This window comes from Marmota marmota, unplaced genomic scaffold, assembly GCF_001458135.2.
Source record: "Marmota marmota marmota unplaced genomic scaffold, marMar, whole genome shotgun sequence".
Lineage (NCBI taxonomy): Eukaryota > Metazoa > Chordata > Mammalia > Rodentia > Sciuridae > Marmota > Marmota marmota.
The window spans coordinates 79,204,921-79,229,091 of record NW_026000026.1 but is presented as its reverse complement, the minus strand read 5'-3'; the positions used below and the strand labels follow the sequence as shown (position 1 = coordinate 79,229,091).

Here is a 24,171-nt window from a genome sequence, read left to right as displayed (position 1 = left end):
GGTTCCTCTTATTCAGCCTTTCTGTTGTATTTGGGCCTTCAACAAATTGCATCGGATTGTATGAGGCTTCATGTCGGGGAGGACTATCTGCTTTAATCAGTCAACCGTTTCAAATGGAAATCTCAGCCAAAAATATCCTCATAGCCAGAATAATATTTTACCAAATGTCTAGGTACTCTGTGACCAGTCAAGTTGACACACAAAATGAACCATCTCACTGTGTCTAGATGCTCTTTAAGAGGCCAGCGTCTCTGATGCACCAAAATCCTAATGAAAATCAAAATCCATAGTATTCATCAGCAGGGATATCTATTTCCTCAGGAAGTTTTCAGGCAATCAATTTCAAATCAGTTTTGGGATTCCTTTTAATGAAGGATGGGGAATAGAGAGGACAGATTGAGGGTGAGCTCCAGCTCCACAGGACCCATGGGAGAGGGAACTGCCCCTGCCTCTCTCTACCCCATTCTTAGCTCCTAGTCCTGCCTTTTTCTTTGTCCATGAAAATACACCCATATCAAGGCCTGGACCAGGATTTTCATGTAGTGTGTCAGAATCAGAGTGCTTGGGCTTCTGAAAGAAATACTAGAGGCAGGAAAGTGGAGAAGTAGAAAGAGGATTCAAACAGGAAGAGCATGAGAGTATTTTCTAGTATCCCAATCCAGTTCTGTCAAACTGAGTTTTATCATTCTTGGAGAAATGAAATCCAATTTTCCAAAAAATATTTTTATTCCAGTAATAAAAACAATAGCAGCCAACAAAAGCTGAATATGTGCTGTGTATCAAAGCCCATGTTAATCACCATTCTTGGGAATCTCACTTGTGCGTCACAACAACAGTATGAAGTAGACACTATTACTGTCCTCGTTTTATAGATCAGGAAATTGAGCCTCAGTGAGGTTAAGTTATTAACCAAAGTCACTGGTAAGAATTGGTGGTGACTATATCTGAGCCCAGGCTTACTGCATTCCAGAGTCTATGCTATTAATTTTTCTGCAACATTTATTCCCTGGTGGAGAAGACCTTTGGAGCATATGCTTTTTGTTCATGGGGAATTTTTGTGAGGGATCAGCATTTTTACTATCCTATGAGGAAGTTCCAAGGGAAATAATTTGGGAAGTGTTTTTTCATTCATGGGAATGAGATAGAGGCACCCCCTATTTACTTCACCTAATCAGTTAAGGGGGCATCTATTTTCTATTAATATGCTTTATATTTATATCTCTCCACTCATATGCACATTGAACCTGCTAAAAGATCCCAATACATATACAACTCATTGTTATTTATAGTAATTACATTTTATAAAGTCACTACATACACTGAATTAGGAAGTACTAAATCTTTGTTCCCAGGGGAAATAGAGGGTTAGATTTCAGCAAGTCACATTTTCATCAACCAATCAATACTCAGCCTTATCTTCCCTTTATATTTATTTAAAGACACCAATTAATTCATATAGTTGATTTATTAACATTGAACTGATGGCTAAGGCACTATAAGTCATGCCTGAATGAAGTTTACCTAACGCATGCATGTTTTTCAATAATTCACATCACAGTATTCATGCACTTGGGAACACTAGACAGCAATTTAGCTTTAGGGCCATTATAAATACAGAAATCACCAAAAATACCCCATATTAAAATGCAAAATATGTGGCAGTAAAGAACAAAAAGAACACTTGAGAAGTGGAATGAGAAGATAGAACATTGCTGTTTGACTTCAACTGGGAACATGGCTATCAGGCACTCAGATTCTACATTGTTCTGTGCACAAGTGTGTCTGAAAATGAAACACCATACGAATTGATCTTTGGAGACTACAAATAAATTTTAGTGAGCAGGTAAATTTACAAATATGTAATCCATTAATAAAGAACAAGTATACTCACATGTTTAAATCTGCACACACATACATAGAGAGAATGCCCAGGGCAGGAACCTACTCCAAAGACTTACTTTGCTCAGTTGACTCACCTGTTCTTTTAAAGGTAGACTTGTCATAGAATCTCTACTTTATCCCCAAATTGTACAAGTCAGCAACCACACCAACTCAATGCAGTTATTTACATAATGTAAAAGAAGCTCCCTAAAAATTTAAAGCCCCTAAAAATTCACATATTAATAACTTAGACTGTTTCTCCACTATGTTCCTAAACCTAGACCCTACTTAGTAATATTATTTGATTTTTCATCACTAACATTTATTAAGTATTTTAGGCAATATACTAATATTTTTACATGTTAATTTTATCTAATCAACACGTTAATATTCATTTTTAAAAGGAAACCTCATGACTTTGAAATCCAAGTTCACAATATATACCCTATTCGCTCATTTTTCTATTCAGGCAATAGTAATTGAATGCTGACTATATTCTATAGAAAACTGCAAAGTCAGTGGTGAAAAACATTTCAACTCTTATGGCACTTAACATCTAGTGAGGAGAAACTAATATATGTCAGGGGTTAAATTTTATTTAAAACAAAATTAAATAAAAAATGATGAGTGATAGGAAGATGCTATTATTTTGCATGTGAAATTTACCTCTAAGAAACAAAGACCCTTACAAGAGTATTCAAAGGAACAAACAGTAAGGAAGAAAACAGAGACAAATTTCTTGGAAGCCAAATTAATAACACATTAAAATTAAGAAAGGAGAATTAGGTTCCTGCATACAATGGAAACTATCATAACTATAAAACTGAATAAAAGACACTACATTATTACCTTAGATTAAGTAGAGGAGAGTTGAAGGGAGGAGAGGATATGGAGATAAGAAGGATACTAGAATGAAACAGACATTACTACCTTATTACATATATGACTGCATGACCAATGTGATTCTACAACATGTACTGTCAGAAAAATGGGAAATTATACCCCATCTATGTATGATATTTTAAAATGCATAAATGCATTCTACAGTCATGTATAACTAATTAAAACAAATTTTAAAATATTACAATAAAATGAAACACTGTTTGAAGGCATTGGAAAGTAACCAAGGCAAATAAGACTTGAGTAGCTATTATTCCAAATAGAAAAAGAAAATTTTATCAAAAAAGTCTTTATTGATTCATGAATATGGAGATAGAAGGATAGAAGCTGAATAGAAAGCAAGAGCCTTGGGCTTATAGTTGTCTCTCTAAACTGGGAGAATATTTTGGAGATTAAAGGTGCCAATTTACCTGAGATTTCAGTGATTGAAGTTCTAGAGAGGTGAAAACTTCAGAGATATAAATGTGAAATTTTAGTATACATTTTTTTTTCTTGAATCATCTGCTACTACTAAAGTAAGAACCAAAAACAAAGAACAGAAAAAAAGCAACATTACATTTTCATAGGCAATCTTGATAATGGAGTTATTACATAAGAACTTTCAGTAACTGCAGTTAATATAGGTAAACAGAAAAGGAGAAATATGGAGAACTTTACTGGAAGACTAGAATTTACAAGAAAGACAGAAAGAGGCAAAAAGAAAGGACAGAAGGAAGGAAGAAAGGAAAATATAAATTAATTTTGGAACTAAGAAATACAGTGAATGAAGAGTGATGATTTTAATTGTAGATAAAACACAGATGAATGTACCTAATCTAAACTGGAGTGTAGGTGTGTAGAAACCTCCAGATTGAGGAACATAGAGATAAGTGGATAAAAATCAAAGACAATTATGTCACATGCACACACGCACACACACACACACACACACACACACAGATATTCTCCAGAAGAACAGAGAACAGAAATAATATTCAAAAAAATAGTGGTTAAGACTTTTTCTAAACAGACAAAAAAGCATCAGTCACAGATTCAAGAATTTTCATGAAACCTCAGTAGGTTAAGTTTAAAAAGAGAAAACTATCTAAAAGATACATATTTTCAAAGCTGAAAACTGAAGATGAAAGAATAAACCTCAAAGCAATTAAAGAAAAAAGATAAATTAATTTTAAAGGGAAGTTAAGACTTACAGCTGACCCTGCAATGAAATGATAGCAATGAGAAGGCAATGGAATGATATCTAAAAATGATGAAAAAAATTTGCAATATAGAATTCTATATCCAATGAGAGTACTCTTCAAAACTTAAGATGAACTAAAGACATTTTCAAGCAAGCAAAAACAGGGAAATTTTCAGCAGCAAAATATTTTTTAGTCAAAAAATAAAACAACAACAATTAAAAAATAGACAAATATGTCACATAACAGGAAAGAATGCAGAAGTAGGTAGGATAAAAGAATATTGAAAGTTCAGACAACACTAATATTAATGTTTTGTGACTTTTAAAAGCATACATAGAATTAAAATACATGAAAACAATACTATAAAAGGCAGGAATTGGGTAGGAAAATAGAAGTAAGGAGCTTACAATCTTTGCATCGGCAAGGACATGGTAAATGTATTACGTAGAATGAATTAAGTTGTAACATCTAAAACAAAGTAGTGAAAGAATGTATAACCATAACCTAATAGAGGGAGGAATATCAAGGTGATATCTTAAAAATTGATTATTCCAAAAATAACACAAGAGATAAATATAAAGCAGTAAGAGAGTAGACTGAAATCTAAGTCAATCTGTGATTACAGTAAATATTAATGAATAAACTCTTCAAAGAAAAGCTGCTAAAAGATAAAAATTTTTAGACTGAATCAAAACAGAATACATACATATGCTACTTGAAGAGATGCCCATTACATGTAAAGTGACAGAAAGGTTGAAAATAAAATAATGAGAAAATACATGCCATACAAGTACTAATAAAAGGTATGGTATAGCCCTACTGTTTGTGGTAAAATTTAAGTAAGTAGCATTACTTGAGATAGAGATATTTCATAATGTTAAAGTCATCAATCGAATAGGCAGACATACTGTCACATAATACATTATAAAACAAGGTTCTAAGTATGTACAAAACTAATAAAATTTTATATTTGTGTATCATGTATGTATATATATGCATATGTGTTTTATATATACACATATTAGATGTATGTACACACACATTTTTTCCATGTCTTTATTCATGTATATAATCACAATGGGTGTAGGCTGACCCCAAGCAGGGGAAGGGACACTGAAAGAGGCTCCTTTCAGTAAAGGTCTATTAGTAAAGAAGGTTACTGAGGTAGAGCTGTCAGCAATCCGTGTTCACAGTTGGGAGAAAAGTCTTGCAGTCTTAGAAATCTAGTGTCTTACAGTGTCCAGGACAAGTATAAAGGAATGTAATTAATTAATGTAATTTACTAGACTACTAAAAAGAAATGGGGGAAAATCCCCAGGACCCATCTCACTACTGCTAACAATGAATTGATAAAATACAATATTCATCCAGGATTAAAAAATTTAAAACCTCATTAAACATAATAATAAAAGGGAACTTCCTCAATTAAACTGTCAAAATTCATATAGAAAATGTCATACCCAGTAGTAAAATACTGAAGGTTTGCTCCCTAAACCTGGAAATAAAACAAGGGTGTCTACAATTACAACTTTTTCTTTCAAAATTATAATAGAGATACTTTGAAGTTCAATAAAGCATGAAAAATGAAATGAAAAGTTAATACTCATGTGCATATTCATGGAGAAAACTGACAAGAATCTAGAGATGAATTATTAGTTAATAACTCATTTAGTCAAGTTGCTGAATGCATAATCAATACACCAGAAGATCTTCACAGAATTCCATATACAAGCAGCAATTTAGGATAAGAATTTTAATATGGTATCATTTATAATTGAATAAAAATTTAAACACTTAAGAGCAAATGAATAAAAATGTACAAGATGTTTATACAGAAAATATAAAATATTACTGAAATAGATTTTAAAAGACTTACATAAAGGGAGGGATTATTGCAAAGATGTTCTGACTCATGTTATTATAATTCCAGAAACCAATATCTTTGAAGATTTCCATGGAAATTGATAAACTATGTCTAGATTTGATATGAAAATTCTGAGATATAAAAATTACCAAAGCAGTCTTTAAGATGATGACCCACAGTTCAAAGATTTTAATATGGAGTATCCAAAATTAATAAAGTTACAAATTAAAATGGTATGGTGCACAAAGAGACAAATCAAGAGAACAAAATAGAAGATTCAAGCACAGAGCCATGGATGTTTGATTCCCTGATTTATGACCAAAGACATACTGTGGTGTAGCTGGGGAAGGGTGGTCTTCTAATCCATGATACTGTGTTAATTGGCTATCCATAAAGTAAAATTTAAATCTTATCTCCTACATCATACCATATTGAAAAACTAATTCCAGGTGGGCTAAAGAAGTCAATGCAAAAACTAGCACAATAATATGCTAAGATATAATATACGAGATGTCTTTAAACAGATATGAGAATATCTTTATACTGAGGTGTAAACAAAGATTTCTAAAACAGGCCACAATAAGTGTAATTAAAAATATAGGTTCTTTTAAGAACTTCTATCACCAGATTCTAAAAAGAGAAAACTGTTCAGACTTTAACACATAAATTTGATAAGTCATATCCAGAATATAGGTGAACTATAAAAAATAAATAAGAAAGAGAAGGACAACCCAGTTTTTAAAATGGGAAAATACCTGAATAATCACCCCATAAGAGAGGATATCTAAATGGAAAAATGGTAATTGATAACACTAATCATTGGAAAATACATAGAAAAATCACCATAAGATTCTGAAGGGTCCTGATGAGTTTAGATTGGATTCAGATTATTTTATTTGATCTAAATTTTAATCAGGCTGGTGGGGGATGGCAAACAAGGAACAGAGGTACAGAGAGCAGAGCACATGGAACTTGAGATGACTTACTTGGCTTGAGACTGAGGATACGACCCCAAGAAGAATGTGCCTATAAGAGCTAGGCAGTGTCTCATCATATAAAGACAATACTCTGGTCCTATGAGGGAATCAGTGATGATCATGAAACAGAAGCAGAAATTTAGTCTCACATAGTTTCTAAAGAAAGCGATGTCAGTGCACTGTAACCACCCGGGAAGGGATGCCTGGGACGATTTTGGTCCAAAGTTATAAAATAAGACAAATCCTAATCTAAACATATTGGCAGAGTCACAGATATGTGGAGTGTTTTACTGATGTAATCAAATCCACTTTACAACCATTAATGGATCAAGCAAACCCACAATGAGATAAGACCCCACACTGACAATACCAAGTGTCAGTGAGGAGACACTGTAAGTGGGGCTCTCCTAGCCTGGTGGGAGGAATGTCAACTGATAGTCCCTTTGGGAGCCTTTTGGCTGTACATACAAAGGTGAACATACATTTACCTATGACGCAGTGACATCAGCCCTAGATATATACCTAAGAGAAATGAAGGCTTACATATACAAACTTGTACAAGAATATTCATAACAATCTTATTCAAAATAGCTCAAACCTGAAAACTATCTAAATGTCTGTCAGTAGTGAAATAGATAATGACAGAGGTTTACTTCTCAAATGCCATGAAAAAGAAGAAATTATCTGTGGTTTCAGACATCCACCAGGGAGGTCAAAATGTATCCCCTGTGGATAACAGCAGACTTCTGTACGTAGATTGAGTGGGGCAAGACCATGAGGGAACTGGGAACTCAACCCGAGTGGAGACCTAGGTAATACTCACTGTTTCCCATTCTCCCCTGAACCCACTAAATTCAGGTATCCATCCCAATCATTTTAAATAAGGCATCTTATCCTTGTCTTTAGAAGAAAAACAAAGTGGCTGATATATCTTCTTTCTTTCCCTTTCTCTTTTTCTCTAATTCTTCTTTTCCCAATCCCCTTCCCTTCTTTCTGTTTTCCTATCCCCCTTTTTCTCTTCTTATTTTCTCTCTTTTCTTATATTTTCCTCATTTTGTCCTCCCGTTTCTTCACTTTTTCCTTCCCTTTCTCCCTCCCTTCCTCATTTCCTGTCTCCCTCCAACTCTCAGATAGAAAAAAGGAAATTCAACCAGAACTCAAACTCGACCTACTGCATCTTCATGGTCAACAAGCCCTACGCCATCACCTGCTCCGTGGTGGCCTTCTACATCCCGTTTCTCCTCATGGTGCTGGCCTATTATCGCATCTACGTCACCGCCAAGGAGCATGCCCACCAGATCCAGATGTTGCAGCGGGCAGGAGCCCCCTCAGAGGGCAGGCCCCAGCCAGCTGACCAGCACAGCACTCATCGCATGAGGACAGAGACCAAAGCGGCCAAGACCCTGTGCATCATAATGGGTTGCTTCTGCCTCTGCTGGGCTCCATTCTTTGTCACCAATATTGTGGATCCTTTCATAGACTACACTGTGCCCGGGCAGGTGTGGACTGCTTTCCTCTGGCTCGGCTATATCAATTCTGGGCTGAACCCCTTCCTCTACGCCTTCTTGAACAAGTCTTTCAGACGTGCCTTCCTCATCATCCTCTGTTGTGACGATGAACGCTACAGAAGACCTTCCATTCTAGGCCAGACTGTCCCCTGTTCAACCACAACCATTAACGGATCGACGCATGTACTGAGGTGAGTGTTTAGGGCCCATTTGGTTCATTTGCTTTATTTATAAGGGGTAATGCTCCAGCCTTCTGTTTCTAGGAGGTTTATTTCTGAAAACCTGCACAGGGTTTGCAGAGCTTATGGAAGATTGTACCATTTGATCATGAAATAAAGTAGTGGGATAGGACTCTGGCTGTGGAGGGAGAACTAACCCACATTCTGACCCGATCTCTTAGTTCTCTGACCTTAGGGAGGTCATTTAACAATTCTGAGCCTGATTTTTTTTTTTCAGATTATAATTGCTTTATCTACATCACAGGATTTTTGTGAGGATCAAATTAGCTACCATGTGGTGCACATAGCATAGATCCTGACACCTGGTAAGCACTAAGGAAAGGTGATCTGCCACTCTCTAAAGGTAGTATCTCAAAGGAGTAATCAAAAGCATGGACTTAAAGCAGGCTGGTCCTTATCCTGATTCTCAATGCCCCTACTCACCTTCTGTATAATCATTCTTGCATTTGCTTTCCTCAAATATGGAAACAACAATAAGGATAGTGTCATTCTCACTGGATTTTTGTGACAATTAGAAATAATGTATTTATAGGGCCTGACACAGAGTATGTGCTCATACTATTACTAATAATCTGATTAATATAAATAGAACTGTTAGTAATCTCATAGTGCCTGATAGTCTAAAATAGCCCTAAAGTAATATAAACAACTCAAATAAACAGAATAATATACAATAGTAATGCCATATGATAAATGATGAAATGGAGGAATGTACTACCTCAAAGAAGGGTATGAGTAGGAAGAAAGCTGATTTTGGCTGAAGGAATTCAAAAAGGCTTCACAGAAAGGCATTTTTATAAGAATTTGAGACATGGAGAGCATATCAGGAAGCAGACAGAAGAACAGGAAGAAGGAAATAGAATATGAAAGCATAGAGAGGTTAAGTGACCTACCCAAGTTCACACAGGTTGGTGGAGGTTGAAGTGACATTCGAGTTGAATGTTCATAGCTAGTCCCTGAGAACTTTCTGGTCACCCTGTGATAGAATTTTTCTCGACTATTAAAAGTCATGTGTAATACGGATGTTCATTCTGTAGCAAAGTGAGTTATCAGTAGTGTTTTCTTTTTTGCCCTGAGAGACATTGGAATTCCTAAAGAGCAGCTCCTTTTTGACACAAGCATTTAGTTATTCTGATGATGTCAGTATTCAGCTGTGCTGGCAGCTGAAAATTAGGGAATTTTCGTTTACTTGTGTTAGAAAAGAAGAAGAGAAAACAGAACTACTGTGAAATATAAACACAGTGTCACAGAGACTCCTCAGAAGCATGAATCCAATTTTTAGCTACCAGTGTGGGCAGTCTTGGAGCTAAAGCCTTAGTGTGGGGTGGAGGTCCCAGCTGGTGGAAGCCCCCAAAGGATCCTCTAAGAGTTTGATAGTCTCTCCTAATTATTATGCCTTACTGAGTGTCAGAGAAGGAATCCAACCACAAAGTGAGTATAAGAATTTCTGTGTGGGTGCTGGAGTTTTTTAGCTATTTAAGCTCGCAGTTACCTAAGTACAGGCTGTCAGTGAGTTACAAACATCATATGTTTCAGCAATACGTGTCCTAACACGGTTGTTTATAAGTCGGTGGCTTTTTCCCACAGACACCAACACAGAAAGAACTTGGAAGTTTCTAGGGCAGCTCAAGAAAGCCCGTTTTACTAACATGGTACAATTTTTTTCCTTTTATTTTTCAGTAATGTGTACTATGTTATCAAGCAAAGAGATGGAGGTTTAGCAATAGCTTACAGATGTGTTCTCCGTATTCATTCCTTATACCTCGTCATGAGATCATGAAAGTATAGGAAGCCGGATGGAGGTATTTTTCTGTGGGGATGAGGAGTCTTAGTAAAGGGAATGAAGCCTATGCAGAGAAGAAAAAACTATTTCCAACCTGAATCCACTGCAGGGTAACTCTTACAGGGACACGAGTTGTGCCTATTTGATTCACAGAAATAAACAAAATTGTCAACATGATATACATATAGGAACTTAAACTCTTGATGAATAAATCACAAATGAGCTCTCCAAACCAATTGTTTTAACATAATGCATCTTAAGATGATTCTGCAATTTTCTTAAAAATTCCTCAAGTACATCATCAACAAATTCAGGTGAATTCAAGAAATATAAAGCCAAAAAAAACCAAAAAGTAAAATCAGTTTTTATCCTGCTAATGCCTATCCCCAGAGACAACAATTAACATTAATCTAGAGATCTTTTCAATGTATTTATAAACATTCATAAAAACATAAAATCATAGCTTTTTCTCCCATTACTTTATATAAATGGTACCACTGGATATGTACTTCTCTATATCTTGCTTTTTATTCTTTAACAGCACAGTTTAAAGATAATTCTATTGGAGAACGTACAGATATAGCTCATTCTTTTTTAGCTGTTCCATACTCTTCTGTACTAAAAATACATATTAAATGTATTTTTAATTATTTAATTATTTTCCATTAGTGGGCACGTAGGTATTTCCAAATTTTTGCTATTACTAACTGTACTATATAGAGCTCTGAACACATTTTTTGTGCATGTGCCAGTATTTCTTTCTGAGAGCTACGAAAAGCAAAATTGTTAATTAACATGTGGCCACATTTAGGATTGACCTCCAAGAACACTGCGGCAATTTTATGTTCTCATTAACAGGATATGAGAGTGTTCTTTAGTCTTTTCCCTCACCAATATTGATTATTATCCATCTTTTCTCATTTTGTTAATTAAAAAGACACTCTCATTTAATTCACAATTCTCAGATTTCTTGTCAGGTTGAAACTATTTTAAATTAATTCTTAACTCTTCATATTTGACCTTCATGGACTATATCTTTCTATGCTTTATCCTTTTGGTGACAACTTTGTTGTATTTTTCTTATTAATTTCTGGTGTTCAATATAATATTCTGGATATTAATCCTTTAGTATCTGATTTGCAATACATCTCCTCTTCTTCTGCTTGGTTTTTAACTTTAGACAACTTTTATCTTCTAGATATTTCCAATTTTGAAAACAGTCTTTTTCTTTGACCTCCTGTAGTCAGCCCAGCTTGTTTCTTAAAACTCCTCCTACATCATATTTCCTGAACCTTGCAGTTCCCTGGTTTTCCTCCTAAGTCCTAGCAACCCCTTCTCCATCCCTCTGAGGAGCTCTTCCTTCTCTGTCTGGCCTCTCGCTGTTGGAACTGTTCAGTGCCTGGTTCTTGCTACTCTTCTCCACCATACTCTTCTTCTGTATGACGGACTGCACCACCCAGTGCAGTGCCATCTTCATGCTGTCAGCTTTCCCTTTGATTATAATCTCAAGTTTGCAGTTCTCCTCTGGGCTCCAGATCAGAAGATCCAATTTGCTTCCTGAAAATGTACACTATGTAGATGTCTGTTAGGAATCTCAACTATAATGCAACCAAACAGAACTCTTGGTTCTATATTGCTCCTTCATCTAGCCACAAGATTCCTGAGTCTTCCCTATCCAAGTAGATTCAGCTTCTATCATGTTTCTTACATTTCTGAGTCATTTCTTTAGAAGGATGACTGAAATATTTAAAAAGAATAAATAACCAAAGTGTAATCAGGAGGCTACTTGTGCTAATATCACCTAGAAGCTTGGAAAAAGAACAGATTCCTGGAACCCATTCACTCAATTCATGGTCAGGCTAGTAAAATAACATTTTAATGAAGATGAATATTAAGCTTATGAATATTAAGCTTTAAGAATGACAGTCTCCTGGAGCTCCAGTGGCACAATCGGTTAGTGTGTGGTACTTCCAAGAACGACAGTCCCAGATTTTCATGGATCAGAATGATGAGTCAGGGATTCAGGTTATGGCACATATTGTAGCTTGTTGGGTTCTTATAATGTCTCTTAAAGGGTAATAGTTTCATCTGAGGTTAATTAGTAAAGTGCAATAGAAAGTTCCTTTTGAAAGCTTGCCTCAGTTCAGCCATGCCCAGTTTAAGACAAATGGTTCTCCTTAATTTGGAGACAGTATGACTACGTAGACATGCCTTGTGGCCATAACTAGGTGACAGGTGGTAAGAACGGGTTATTATAATTTGATTTGGGATTCTTTGGGGATTTGATTTTGGGGTTCTTTGTCTATTGAATTAATGCTGAGGACCTTGCTATTCTTGTTCACTGCTGTTTCCTGAGGGCCTAGTTAAATGTGCCTGCAACACTGCAGAACTTGGCAAGGGGTTGAAGGAAGGCTTCTTTCCTGGCCTTGCTTCTCTGTTTAACCACCTCTATGATGCTTAGCTCAGATAATGCAAGGCAGAGCAGGGACTCAAGGTGCTATTACTTTAGAAAGAGATTCTCTCTGTGAAATCTGCTAAGGATTTCAGTTTTGGTTTTGTGGATAAATAATCCCTGACTTCCTATCTCACTATCTCATTGTGAAAATCAAACAAAATAGTGGATGTGAAATCATTTTGCTAACTACATAGTTCTGTCCATATGGGAAAGATAATTATAAGAACAGATTTCTGATAAATTAGGCAACACAGAGATTGCATACAGAGTTGGGCTATGGAGATGGGTTTTTCTTCTCTCCTACAGGACTTAGATATATTTTCTATTTCCCAAGTTCAAATCTTACTCAAACTTAAGACATGGCCAATTTTTAAGAAGGTGAGAACCTCTGGAAGTACTTTCCAGAGAATTCATTGCTCATCTAATTTATTTATTGGTGATCATCCTCCTTTATCCTCCCATAAGCCCCAAGATAGGCAAGTTTTCCATTGACTTAAAGATCGCTAGAGCTGTTATGATTTGAATGTGAGGTGTCCCCCAAGAGCTCATATGTGAGACAATGCAAGGAGGATTAGAAGAGAAATGATTGTTATAAGAACCTTAATCTAATCAGCAATTTAATCCCTGATATGGATTAACTGGATGGTAATTATGGGCTGGTAGAGTGTTGCTGGAGGAAGTGGGTTCCTGGGGGTGTGCCTTTGGGTTATATATTTTGTTCTTTTTGAGTAGAGCTCTCTCTCTCTCTCTCTCCTTCCTGGGCTCCATGTCCTGAGCCATTTTCCCCCACCAAACCCTTCTGCTATGATGTCCTGTCTCACCTCAGGCCCTGAGGAATGGAGTTGGCCATCTATGGACTTTGAATGCTGAAACCACAAGCCCCCAAATAAACTTTTCCTCCTTTAATTGTTCTTGTCAAGTGTTTTGTTGCAGCAATGAAAATCAAAACAAAACTGTTTAAAACAGCTGTGTAGATTAGGGTAACCACTAGCCACATGTACCTGTTTGCATTTTATCATAAGTAAAAAGAAATAAAACTACAAGTTAAATTACTTGGTCATCCCAGTCACATTCCAAGTGCTAATTAGCCTCTACCTATAAGTAGTAAATTGGCTTCTGTATTAGACAGTGAAAATGTAGAACATTTCTAAGATTACAAAAAGTTCTAAGAGTACAAAAAGAGCTCTAGAACTTTATGAACATTCTCTCTGGAAGGAAGCAATGCGACTTTTCTTCAGATTTTCTAACTCTTCTTATCAATCAAAGCCCAATAATAAATAAATAAATTCTAGTGGATGTACTATATAGATCTTTGACATTTCCATGCAGAAGGTCAGTAGATTCAGATTTATATAGAGTCAACAGAAAAGGAAATTATCAGATAGATAAAAAGTAAAAATGAGAAGAGTCAAAGAAAATGAGCTCCTCCTCCAAATAAATAAAAACTATTCTTCTGGGTTATTGCCCTTTATTGTTTCCTTTGTAAGTAACAATTATCAGCATTTATAATTGCATTTTTATTAAATGATTGTCTGTCTCTCCAGACTGTCTGTACATGAGGGCAGTAACATGTCTCTTTCACTCCCTAGTTTACCCAGGGTGCAGACATTGCTCAATTAATAAATTTGTTGAATGGATAGATGAATAGCCTATTGTTTATCTGAACTGTATGCTGGAATAAGTTTTCATCACTTAAAATATCCATTATTGGGTTCATGATGTAGCTCAGTGGTAGATCACTTGCTTAGCATGTGCAAAGCCCTGCATTCCATCCCCGGCACCACAAAAAAGTATTATTGTTTTTATTATTATTATTACTATTATTTCAGTATTGCAGGTGGAACCCAGGGGCATTTTACCACAGAGCTATATCTCCAGCCACCCACTCTTTGTTTTGAAACAGGATTTTGCTAAGTTGCTGAGACTGACCATAAATTTGTGATCCTCCTGCCTAAGCCCCCAGAGTCACCGGGATTACAGGGATGTGCCCCTGTGCCTAAATAAATATCTATTAATTTAGTGGCTAAAATGGTAGTTTTCCACCGTGAAAATACTTGTCAACTTTTCAAATCATCACACCCAGATTTTTTTTTTAAATAAAGGTTTTTCACACTGAATTGGAAGATTTTGTCCCATAGATAAAGAAATAATTTACGTTTGATTCACTTTGGAGCCTTAGAGGTTTCTACTAATGTTGGAAAGGTTCTTGACATTTAAAAGACATTTCTTATGCCCTTTAACTTGAACTTTGGAGATTACAATTGGATTCAACATTTACCTCATTGTTTTGAGTCAAAGCAGACTTAATCCAGGTGAATCAAAGATAGATGAAGATGACATTGTCTTACCTCCCTTAACCCCTTGGATCAGCTACATAATTTTCAGGCCCCAAACAAAATGAAAATATGGACTGCTAGTTCAAAATACCAGAGAAAATTGCCCTGAAGTACTAAAAATATAAAACTTCCATTTTCCACTGTGCCTCTCTATCTCTTTGTTGGTTTTTATATCTATTTACCCTTGTTTAGAAGAAAAAAATAGTTATTCCCATAACAATTACAATTCTTCTCTATATCATACAATACTAGTTTTAAATGAAAATATAGAATCATTTAATGTATACATAGAATTATCAAAATTACACAAGTCATATTTTCTGATGTATTTTGTGTGTGTGTGTGTGTTTTTTTACCAGAACAGAGTACAAAGCTAACTCAAACTGTTTTTATTTCACTTCTTCATATATACATATTCCATTGATTTTCACAAGTGCAAATATAAAAGTTATTGAGAATTTCAAGATGATAACAGCATAGCATTAAAGCCAGCCCTGGATCCCTACCTGACTGCACCCACAAATTGGCCCTATTCCCAAACCTGCTCCAATTCTAACATGAAATAACTTCTCAGAAAACATAATCTTGAAATCACACAAGGAAAACAGGGACAACTTCCAAGGAGCTCCACTTGCCTCACTGAATACTCAGGATTAGAAAAGTTAGGACTGTTTTTGGAATGTACCTTTTAATCAGATGGCCTAAAGTCACCTCCAGGATAAATGGTTTTAGGCTGAAACATTTCTCTCCCATTGAGATGTTGGTGGAGGATAAGTTCCTGTCTTTGATATAGTGGCTGCAGAGGCTAGCATTTGGCAGACCTGGGGTCAGTCCTGCCAGTTATCTACAGATTAGTATCAATATGACTTCGAGCATGTGGCCAAATATTCTGGGTTTGTTTCCTCATGTGAAAATGGAGATAGTATTAGAACTCATCTTACAGGGCTTTTGTTAAGGTTAGCTATGATGACATGTGCAGGGCTAAGCCTGGCCTCTATTACATAGAAAGCACTCAATGAATCGAAAACATTATAACTATTGTCATTGTATATATATAACATCCTTCACATCTAGAAAAAACAGCCTTCTCCAGTTTTACAGCTGTTTTCTCAACTTCTTTTTAAGTATCTCCTAAGAAATGAGTCAGTAAAAAATCCCTATTTCTAAATGCTGCTCTTTAAATAAGGAATGCAGAGCTCCCTCTGCTAAAAGAAAAGCCAGAAATTAGTTAAATTAATCACACTGTTTATAAATAATTATTTAAGCAACATGAGGCAAGACTTGTTTCCTGGGTACATCGTGCCCTGTGCTGAACAGTTGGACTGTTATTTTGAATAAGCCTTCTGGCTTCCAGATTACCTGTAGGCATTTCTTTGACCAACATAAAAGATGCTAACCATACCACACAAGCTGAGTACACTGTGTGTGTATTTGTTTTCCCTCTTTTGCTCTGTAGGTGTACCTCTCCTCAGGGTGCTAGAGTTCCAAGTATCAGCCCTCTGAGGTTGGCACCCACAGTGAAGAGGGATTATGCATGCTGGTCTTATGCAGGGCAAGCCCCAAATAATGTTTAAATCTTGAAATGCCCAGAGTGGTATATCTGAGGTCAAGAATGGAGGCAGTATGGTAGAAGGTACTGGTCCTCCATCCTGCCTGCATGTTAGAGCTACTTGGGAGCTCTTAAATAATACCTGGGCTCCATGTACAGAGATGCTATTTTATTTGGTCTGGTTGGAGACCAGAAATCCACATATTTTAAAAGCTCTGTTGAACAGCAGGGTTGAGAATCACCAGTATACAGAAAGAGCAGGATTCCTGTCTTCTAATCCCTTATTGATTACCAATCAGACCTCATCCTCAGCAGTAATAAAATGAGGAAATTGAATTAGATGATGCTCTCAGTAGGCCTAGATTCATATCTTAGACTACGGAGATCATGTGAGTTTAAAGCCATAGTTCTCAACTGATGTGATTTTGTTTATCAGGGAACATTTGGCAATATCTGGAGGCATTTTTGGTTGTCACAACTGGCATGTCACTGGCATTCAGTGGTAGGAGGCCAGGGTTGTTGGTAAAAATTTGATAGTGCGCGGGACAGCTCTCCACAATAAGTAATTGCCTGACCCCAATTTTCAAGACTCTGCCAAGGTTAAAATAAAAACCTTAATTTAAACTAGTCACCTGGGTTTTACAACAGAGAATTTCCTGTCATTGCCAGGGGACAGTAGGAGAGTCTTCAACAAAGCTAGGAGGCACAGCCTCTGTACCATTTGGATCTTTTTAAGCCCTTACCATTCTCAAGACAAGATGAGCCCCATAGAAGATGATCAGAGCTCTCCCTGGGAGAAAGGGTGCTGAACTTCCATGGCTGGAGTGTTGGCAGTAACCTTGCAGATAAGCCTTTCCACAAGGCAGGCTCTATGCTCTTGTTCTCTTACAGCATGTACTTGGCAAGGACACAGCCCTCCCAATTTAGTCAGAGCAGCTGTTCAGGAAGGAATCGCCTCCAAAGCACACTAAGAGACCCACTGGAAAACCATACCCCCATGGAAATGTGTGTTTGCTCCATAGTGAAATGATGTAGGTCCCGGGCCTATGAAGTAGTAGGAACTTATCTTATAAAAGAAAATGACAAATGGGAGTATTTTTGGAAGAAGGTAAATACCATGACTTTTTTCCTGCAGGGTTCAAGATATATGAAGAACAGTGGGAGAAACAAGGGATGCTGGGCTTAGAGAAAAGAAAACTCAGAACATAAGCATTGTTTTTATATTTAAAGGGCTGCTATGGGAAAATGACATTTGATTTGTTCTTCATGGAGTAAAATGATAGAAATAGGATACAAAGAATTAGGGTTATAAGAATACACATTTTAGTCCAAAGTAGAATAGTAGGAACTTACTTAGAATAGTAGGAACTAACTTAGAATAGTAGGAACCTTACTCAGGGAGTTCCTACTAGAGTGGAAAGAGAAAATTGGATGACGGATGACCAGTAAAAAGTGCTGACTGCCTGTCAGCCACCAGTCAGAATTTCTGAGGAAGGGGTAAGATATTGAATGAGATGTTCTTAGATCTGCCTTAAAATTCTATGAGTTCCAGAATCACAGGCATCTTCTCACAATTCAGCTAAAATACAGGAAAGAACAAAATCTACTTCAGTCTTCTCATTTGGTTGAAGCTGGAGAACATCTGGAAAGATTACCTGTGAGTAGAGATGTTGTAAGTGATAATGGAAATTTCAGGGGTCATTGTCTTCTTTTGATGATTCTTCTAGCAATCTGTGGCAGGTGGGAAATTTAGACACTTCTAAAGGAGACAGTCATCCAAAGTTCTATAGATGCTCAGTAGTATAGAAGTGATTTAATACCTGAAATTGCACTTGGGGAAGATATTAGTCCTACCCATAGGTCAGGATAACTTTTTGTTGTTTGGACCTTGAATATTAATGGAATTACTGCTTAAAGATTTGCAATGAAATGGAGTTGGTATTAAGAAGACCTCCCCTCCTTTTTTTTCATATAGAGACAGTTAGGACAAGGTCCTCAGCCTTTGAAAAGCACAGGCAGCATCCTAGTCTGGGAGGGACCTGTTTACCATTGAAGAAGTTTAGTGTTAGGGATAAAAGCACAGGAGTTAGTATTTGATAAATCCATTTGCTTCTGGTCCTGCTTCCTTGAAGCTAAGTGATTCTGGGTATGCTAACTAATATCTTTCTGAGCAAAATAAGGGCAAAGATGGTTCTGACCTAATAAGACAGTTGTGAGGCTTGTATGGATACTGTGCACACAGAGCCTGGGGCACATCAAATTATTGATAAATTGTATTCTTTTAATCGTAATCATCATCCTCTTATAAGACAAAAAGGCAGGAACAAGCCTTCTATTTCTAAAATACTGGTTCACTCTCAGAATAGGGTATGAAAGAAATGGCGTGTTGTCAAAAATAACCATTAAGTCTTCCTGAAAAAGAACAGGGTAATTCCTAGGTAGTGGGCTGGTGAAGAGGAGGAAGCATGCTTCAATTACAAGGAGGAGAATTGAGGGGTAAGGGGGCATGCAGAAAGTTCACGCTTCTGTCCTTCTGGGAATGCTGCAAAGTCTTTAATCCTGGAGCAGGGAGCCTCATCAGATGGCCTCTCCTTATAGAAACAGACTGAGCACACTCTGCGTTATATTCAACCAAAGTGCCAGGAATCGACTTTTCACAAAATTATTTCTGAATTGCTGTTTCTCTTTTCCATGCCTGTTTCAGGTTATTTTTAACAAGATTCTTAGAAACATTTCACAGTTAGAATTGCTCTTGGAGAGTTTTTTTTATTCTCTAAGAAATGAGTGAATCCTTATTTTGATAAACCTGACAAACAAATATATTTGGTGTCTGCTCATGTTCTTTTATGAGCAGACTCTCCTCTTCTTTGCTGGCTGGTACAATTTTATTTTTCCCTCTGTTTGTAAAATGGCATGTCTATCTTTGAGTTTCTTTTTTATATTTTAAATATTTATGCTTTAGTTGTAATTGGACACAATACCTTTATTTTATATATTTATTTTTATGAGGTGCTGAGAATCGAACCCAGGGCCTCACAAGCACTCTTCTGCTGATTCACATTCCCAGCCCTTATCTTTGAATTTCTGAATTTGAGGAAAGAAGTATGTGGGTCTTTGTGTGTGTAGACATAAATACATACACACACATAGACATGTATGTGTAAGCACACATGAACACATACCTACACACTCATATATGCACATATATAGTGTGTATATATATATATATATATATGGATTGTCATGTGTAATAAGTAGTTACTTAGGTACTATTATCCCCATTTCACTTATGGGGAAACTGAGATTCAGAGAGATGAAATAACTTGGCCAAGGTCTCATAACTGGTGAGTGGTAGGAGTAGGATTCTAACACATGTCCTTCTGATTTCAAAGTCCTTATTAATAGTCATTATGTTCCTTGATAGTTAACTCAAAACTCTTGGAAGAAGGCAGAGCTGTTGATTCTCGGTTATGAAAACAGCATCAGAAGTGATCTGGCCAGATATCCCAGCTGTGTTAATCAGCTCCTCATCATGAACACTGACTTCATTAATTTACAAAGAGAAAAGTTTTGTTTCGGCATAGTTTTGGACATTCCAGTCTATGATTGAGTATTCCCATTCCTTTGGGTCTGTGGCAAGGTAGTACATTACAGTCAGAGCAAGTAGCAGAGCAAAACTGATGACTTCATTAGCCAGGAAATAAGAGGGAAAGAGAAACAGAGCAAGGTTCCACAGTCCCCTTGGAGAACACTCCCCCAATCACCTAAGACCCTCCCAGGAGGCCCTGCTTCCTAAACATTCCACCACCTTTTTTTTTTTTAATTTTTTTTTTTATTTTTTATTTTTTTTTCTTTTTTAAAATTTATTTCTTACATACATACATGACAATAGTGGAATGCATTACATTCATAATTATCCATTCACAGCACAATTTTTTGTAACTCTGTATGTTAATAGCGCCAATCTGGGGAAGAAGCCTTTAACACGAGAACTTCGGGGGAACATTCAATGTCCAAACTCTAGCACCAACCAATAAAGTGATCTCTTCTACAACTCTTTTGCTAGGTAGTTGTGTATTTCTACTTCCAATAAGGGATAGTGTGTTATTATCTAAGGATTCTATTGTTCCACCAGTTATAGTTGTTGCAAAATTTGGTCAAATCTTACTTTCCTGTATCTTAGTATCATGAATGATTAAAATCTTATTGCTGGAAGTGATAACAGAGTTCAAGTAATGCAGTGGTTTTTAAACTTTTCTTTCAGGTGTAGTAACCTTCTTTTTAAATGGAATCTTATTGGTAAGTATGAACAATAAAAAGGAACTGTTTTAATCAAAACAGGTATTGGTATGAAGTTGTGTATGCACATAATTATGACGAGGTCCCAATCCATGAAATGTTACAATGGAAATTTCAGGAGCTTATTTGACTAAGTCTTGTAAAAATAAAAAAAAAACTGAAATTAATTGCCGAACCCAATATTTTATAGAAAAAAACTTGAGGTTCAGAGGATGTAAGTTTGCTTAAGGTGATATAGCAGAAGAACTCCTTTGTCCAACTCCTTGTACAACTTCTCACCTACTCATTCATTCATCAATTCATACATTTTTGCCTTATTATTAAATGCCTAAATAGGGTTCAGAGACATTGATCTAGGTGGTTGGAATATAGTAGAGATGTATGTAGGCACTATCCCTGCTGTTAAGGCACTTTCCCACTTCTTTTTTATGGTCCAAGCCTTCCCCTTAGAACACACACACACACACACACACACTCACACACACCACATGCACATTAGTCAGACCCATTCTGGGCAACTTCCTTATTCAATTCAGTTCTTCTATGACTATCGGAAAGTGTATGCTACATTGAGCACAAGCCCATCCAAGTATTTTGGGAATTGGGGGAACTCTTTCCTTGACAGGGTTGCAGATTATAACTTATTTTATTTATTTTTTTCTGAATCTGTTTTCCTTTGGGGACTGTGTCTGATATGAACATGGAGAGAGAAGCTGTTTTGCATGCTACCACTCAGAGGATGGAAAGGCCACTCACACATGTGGGATTTAGACAGCAAATGCCAGCTGGATTGGGTTGTATTAGAGTAACCTTGAGCTGTGATAGTGTGGCTTACAGTGAGCTAGTAATGAAAGGCATATGAAACCCTTTGGCCTTACCCAATCTCAGTTTCCAGCTCATTTCCCTCTGTTCTCCTCACTCCCCCTGTAGCCCTGCTGCCCTCACCTAACTCTTTATGCAATAAACATACAAGATCATTCAGCTTTCCCCCAGATAAATAATGAGTTCTCCTGCTGCTGACCAGTTGGCTGCCTTGAATGCTCAGTCTCCCTTTCTTGCCTTGCACAAGTCTAATATTTCCTCCGGGCACAGTTCCAGTATGATCTTTCTGAACTTTCCTCATCCCAGACCCTCCATCTTTGAGCAAGAATTTATCACTTCTTCCTCTGGACTTTTGCCATTTGCTTCTTCTTCTTTAAAAAGCTGTGTTCATCCCATGAGACTTTAAATATTTTTATGCACCTGACACACCCTCATTGACCTGGAAAGCAGCTTGCAACCAGTGTGACCAGTGTCGGGTGGTTGAGGGTACCTGTGTGGGCTGGTGCTCCTTTAAAGGTGCTGGTTCAGTGACACTGAATTCAGATCCCAGCTCCACTGCCCCCTAGAGTTCTACCTGGGCAAGTTTGTTGGCCTCAATCTACTCAACAAGAGCTGCAAATAATAAAACTTATGTGACAGGAATGTTATAAAGATTTTTATGAGGGAATCTATAGATCTTATATAGTAATCTGCATCACTCAGTAAATGTTGGCTGTTTTTACTGTAAATCTATGGCTTAAAGACATTTTCTTCTAAATATTTTTAGAATCTCTCATGTTGAAATGATTCAGGAAAAAAGGAGACACACACAGTTTGGCCCCCACAAAGACAAGTTATAATCTCTTTATTTGTTAGTTAGGAACTGTGATAGACAATGGTGAAAAAACTCACAAGGAGATTGCCTTGACCTTTCAGTTATATATGCACATTGGGAAATAGGGACAAGGTATATTGAGATTAGAATAGGTCACACTTGGCCTTGCACTTTGGCATGTTGGGACAAATACATATCTGAGGCTAGTGATTAAAAGAGAACCTGGAAATATAGTTTTCTCCAGAGACCACAAGGATTGGTATCCCAAACTGTGCAAACTAAGCTATCTGGAATCCCTTCTTCAAGTCACGCAAAATAGTAGAAAGAACAGTGACCTAATAAGCCCTGGTGTCTGTCCTAAAGATGTGTTGCTTTCTGGAATGAATTGCCCTCTGCAATTGGTTTTTTCATCTGTCTGATAGAGGCTTTTATTGTTTGCATATACTTTCACAGTTTTTTAAACATACGGAACTTCTACCCATGCTAATATTTACTTGTTATTTTTCTTTAAATGCATTTTAAATCTAAATAAGTGTATTTAAAAAGAAAACTGCATCATAACCTTAAATAAAAAAACAAGATGATATTAAAAATAGATGCAAAGAAAACAAAAGATAGTTATCAAAACTTAACATGATCCTTTTGCTTGCCAAGGACTCTGAGCCTGAGAGCTACTCTCCACTTGTTAGAAATTTGGGACTTGTTAAAGGTAGAGTGGGACCAGGAGTTTTTCTCTTTAAAGTAAGCAGAGGAGTACAAGAAATAATTTGAATTCCCTTGTGGTGATTCAAGCTGTTTAATACTGTCCCACTCTCAGGCACCCCCATGGAGCACAACCATGTTGGAAAACCTTGTCTTCCAGCAGCAATATTCTGTTCTGATTAATGGTAAATCTAAGTTAAATGCAAAAGTTGACCTGAGGCATCGCCTTTTGAATATGCAGACTTCCAAGAAGTTTGTTAAATAATCAGTGCACTCACTATTTTTGTACAACTCAGATTTTACTCAGCTTATGGTACCTAAGCATTCTATTTATCATCATACAAAAAGCACCTAGAAAATATTGTTTTGCATATGTCTCCTTACATATTTTGCTTTCTCATTATTATGATTTGTTACAAGTGCCTTCTTACCTTTTCATCTTCAGTGTCATAAAAACCAATAGATAACCCCTTGTCCACTTTGCTGACATGGATGCTTTTTAGTTTGTTTCATTGCTTCCATTCCAGTCTGTTCTGAAGAACCACTGAATGCCTTGTACTTCTATCTCTGGCCCTTTGGATTAATCTGTTCTTTCTCTCTACTGCCCCCTCCCCACCTCCTCAGCTCTCCCTCAGGTATCCACATGCTTAGGAAATTCCTACTCCTGTATGTATCAGAGTCAGTTGAGAGAAATTTTCTAAAATGCAGACTTCTTTCCCTACCTTCCTAGGGCTGGTGTGAACCTGGGAATCTGTATTTATTGAAGGTAACTGATATGATCCTTACGTAGATAGTTTTTGATCTTTGGGAAAAAAATGACTCAGCTAGGGATCCTCCTCCTCCTCCTCCTCCTCCTCCTCC

The 24,171-nt window shown here is 36.7% G+C and overlaps 1 protein-coding gene across 3 annotated transcripts in view; it reads left to right on the top strand.

Moving 5' to 3' along the window:
* Htr4 (5-hydroxytryptamine receptor 4) overlaps positions 1–24,171 on the top strand; it is a 178,670-nt gene that overhangs the window by 108,729 nt on the left and 45,770 nt on the right. For all 3 annotated transcript variants that reach the window (XM_015477663.2, XM_048811762.1, XM_048811761.1), the window contains exon 6: positions 7,934–8,502. In XM_015477663.2, the coding sequence (XP_015333149.1) occupies positions 7,934–8,502 (569 nt within the window). The remainder of the gene's footprint in view (positions 1–7,933; positions 8,503–24,171) is intronic.